The sequence below is a fragment of the Apaloderma vittatum genome, unplaced genomic scaffold (genome assembly GCF_000703405.1).
Source record: "Apaloderma vittatum isolate BGI_N311 unplaced genomic scaffold, ASM70340v1 scaffold41141, whole genome shotgun sequence".
Classification (NCBI taxonomy): Eukaryota; Metazoa; Chordata; class Aves; order Trogoniformes; family Trogonidae; genus Apaloderma; species Apaloderma vittatum.
In genome coordinates, this window is record NW_009701521.1 from 1 (window position 1) to 3,856 (window position 3,856).

Consider the following 3,856-nt stretch of genomic DNA (forward strand, 5'->3'; position numbering starts at 1 on the left):
TGGTGTGTGGCGGCCAGAGGCGTGGGGACGTAGAGCAGCAGGGTGCTGATGCCCAGGCCCACCTGCCAAGAAAGGCGAAGGGGTAAGAGCAGGTGTAGATGGAGTGTCCATACACATCCCCAGCACAAAGCACGATGTAGAAAGGCCCACGACCACAGCCAGACTCCCCACCCGCAAATTCAGACTGGGAATGCAGCATGGTGAGGCCACAGGTGTCGGCAGCACCCCCTCTCAACTCCAGGCTCTCGGGGCCAGCACATGACCATGCTGGGAACAGCTCTTGTGGACATGCTATGAAGGACGAGAGGGAGGCAAAAAAAGTAAAAGACAACAACAGAAAGACAGTACCTGCATGTAAGCCACAGCCAGTAAGGACGTCACTGCCATTCTGGTCCTGCCAGGGAGTGGGATCTTCCTTGAGAAGAGATACAGTGCTGTGACAGCTGTGACTGAGGCGATTCCCTACAGAATGGAAGAGAAACAACCACTCTTCCAGAAAAGTTCAAAGAAAATGGGTGCAGTGGCCTTTGGCTGCACCCTCCATGCAGTAGAAAAAAAATAAATTCCATGAACAATATTTAACTGCTGAAACCACATTCATGGCAGTGACCAAATCCCAGAGCTTCCATGCCCACCAGGTTAACCACCCTGAAATTTAACAGAAATTACAGAGTCCTATTTTTCTCCAAATTAATGTTTTGTTTTCCAACAGTTTTTCCCCAATTTCTTCACGTCTTTAGGGATTATTTCTGTCTTCCCCCCTCTGTCACCTTGATAACTAAAGGTGGAAGCTGGAAAACTGATCTCATTTTCACCACTGAGCTGTAGTTCACCAGTGTAATCTTGCTGTGCAGGTCACCCCAGGTGATTCCTCTTTTAAATCACTTAATCTTTCTTTCTAGTCTTAGCAATGGCTTAGTTCACAGCCGTGCCAGCAGTGGTATTTAGTATCTGGATTGCTCCAACCAGCAGAGATATTTTCACAGAGCACTACTGGTGTAAAGCAAGATCTGATGCTGGAGGAAGCATTCGATATTATGATTTCTAGGTTTTTATTTCACACAGCTTTCACAGACTTTTCAATAGTGAGGGCTACCCTGGCCTCTAGTTTCTGTTATGGGAAAGACACACAAAGAAAGAAGTCTGTAGCTTGTGTAGGAGGAAGATGTCCTTAATCAAAGAGACCACAATAAAAATAAATAAAAGCGCTAAACTTCCTCTTTCTGCAGAAGCAAACCGGTAACGCGCTCTCAGGACATCCTGGATATCACTCAGGCTGACAGAACCATGACCCAAAGAGGACAGCTTGGCTGCAGGAGGCAACCAAGAAGCATCACAGACATGTCAGGAAGACGGCACTTACCAAGATCCTGTGATCAAACTGTACAGTTGTAGGATTCTCAAAGATATTTCTCAGCACTGGGGAGAAGGCAAGGAGATCATCTGGGATCCAGCGCTCCCCCATTTTGGGGAAGGAATTGTACACAAGGCCAGCATCCAGCCCTGCCACAAAGGCACCTGCAATTCGAGGGCAGTGAATGAGACTACCAGAGCAGAGGAAGGCAGCACTCCAGGGTGTACAGCTCTGATTCAAGAGCTCGGCTTGATCCTGAATTTCTTTTAGAAACACAGAGATCACACAGCAACAGGCAGGCTGGAAGGTACAACTCACCTGCTCAGTAAAGACCAGTAAGGGAGATTCTTGACTGTAAGCTCCCTAACAGAAATAAAGTTTCCCTAGAGAATGTGACGGTGTTGCTCACAGTCCCCACCAGAGAAGGAGAAAATAAAAAGAAACAGGGCAGAGAGGGATGAGTCGCAGATGGGACATCAGAAAGAAAGTCTTACCTGAAAGAGCGGTAAGAAAAATGAGAGCTGTAGTGCCATGAACATACTGTCTCAAGCGAAGGAGCTGACGGGTTTCAGGTAACTGCAAAATACAAAAAAAACCCCCAAACCAACCTGAAAATAATCAAGGCAAAGCATTTCCAGCGCTGTTTGCAGCAAGTAAGAAACACCTTGACTGCACATATAGGCCAAGGGCTTGGCTTGTATTTTACAGGAGGAATCTAGACACCACCACAGAGCACAGTCACACTTCAGTGGTTCCTAAAATCCATAACTAATTGAGTCCAACATTGCAGAAACTTAAGTGGCCACTGGACAGTTGCTGGCACAAAGCATTTAGCCCAGCAGTCACACCCCTGCCTCAGCCTGCACGAACTCTTTAAGACTAATCACTTTTGAGCATAACAGCACAAGTCAAAGGAAGTGTCCTACAACCAAGAAGTTTACAGAAAGGTTATTTTGTAATGAACTACTAGATCAGTCAGGAACAGACACTAGAACAGAAGCACCATAACCCTTCACATCCTTTCCTCACCCTTCACATCACCCCACCAACCCTCTGAATTGACACTACCCTGCTCTTTTGACTCCTGACACACCAGTCTATACCTTGTGTTGCGGAAGCAGCAGTGACAGCCCTGTCCACAGGCTAGCAGAGTACAGAACCAGCGCAGAGCCGAGATGTGCTGCAAGACGGTACTGACTGACCCGAGGAATGTCGTAAGAGTCTGGCTTCTCTTCCAGCCCACTCTTCACCATGTACCATCCCAGCAGCCCCTAAGTAAACAGGAAAGCGGTTAGAGCCAGACAGGGCAGCAGCAACCACCAAGACCAGATAAACATTAGGAGCAAAGCATCTTGTTTCCCCCACCCAACTACTAGCAGTTACACTCCCCAAGCCTTCAAATCCCACTGTCTTAACTAGACTCAGTCGGAAGGTATTCACAGGAGATGCTGCCGCCGATCCCTGCAGCTACACAGCTCACTCACCTGGAAGCAGACCAGCCCACAGAGCGCAAGAACACAGCCCTTCATGGGGCGGCTGAGCCAGCCCTTTCGCCAGAAGTAGGCAGCAGGCAGAATGTAGGCCAGACCCACAACACGGCCCCACATGCGGTGTGAATACTCCATGTACCAAATGAACTTGAACTCTGTCAGCGTCATGTCATGATTCAGGCTGTTAAAAGACAGTAAAATAAAGAAGAGTTTCATGCAATGTGGCACTCCTGTGCTGCACTTCCTGTGACAAGGGGTCACCTTCCTCACAGAAAGGAAGTGACAGCAAAGGTGCCACCAACAGACCGGCTGCGTGCGCCCTCCCAGTGATGTTAGAAAACATTTATGTTGATACAACAGTTCCCCGAATGGCTCAGTCACAGGAGAGATGCTCCCAGTCCACCCTCCTTCCACTTTTGCACACTCACATTTTAAACTCTGGGAACTGCTGGTACTTCTGGAACTCAGCTTCCCACTCCTGCTGCGTTCTCGGGGGTTTCATCTCTTTCACCAGGTGCCAGTCAACCATTGAAAGGCCCGATTCTGTCAGTCTGCCAGCACACAGACATAAACACGCACAATTCACTCCCTGACAGTACGCAAATCCATTGAAGCAACGTGAGAGCTGCCGGCTGCACCAGACAACCCTCAAACTCACAGTTAGAAACAGGACGGAGACCAGAGAGTGGGTGAATGACCAACCAGACCTGACATTATGAAAAACGTGTAAGAGAAACCTATTGCCATCTAGCATCAACATACTGCGGACAGTGTCTCTTGTACTCCCAGCCCCACCTCAGGATGTGCCCTTGCAGCCAGGGAGGAGAGGCCCGAGTAGAGCAATCACAGCTGCACTCGGGTGCAGATGCCGGTGTAGGAAGCAGCTGTGGGCCGCAGGGACAGTCCAAGCGGGTCAGCGGCACCGGGGACCAGAGGTGGCAGGGACCGCCGCCTCCACATGGCCTCAACTCCGCGCCCCTTCAACGGGTGCCGGCGGGGCCGCGCTCACCTG

The 3,856-nt window shown here is 49.6% G+C and overlaps 1 protein-coding gene across 1 annotated transcript; it reads right to left on the reverse strand.

Moving 5' to 3' along the window:
* Positions 1–5: 5 nt before the first annotated feature.
* On the reverse strand, positions 6–3,392 carry LOC104267350 (cytochrome c oxidase assembly protein COX15 homolog; the record flags this gene model as incomplete). The annotated part of the gene is made up of 7 exons (XM_009879165.1): positions 3,273–3,392; positions 2,839–3,025; positions 2,458–2,625; positions 1,849–1,930; positions 1,364–1,518; positions 349–462; positions 6–62 (listed from the first exon to the last, which is right to left on the reverse strand). Coding segments are annotated over exons 1-7 (864 nt in total), but the record flags the coding sequence as incomplete, so codon positions are not given.
* Between the last annotated feature and the right edge of the window lie 464 nt (positions 3,393–3,856).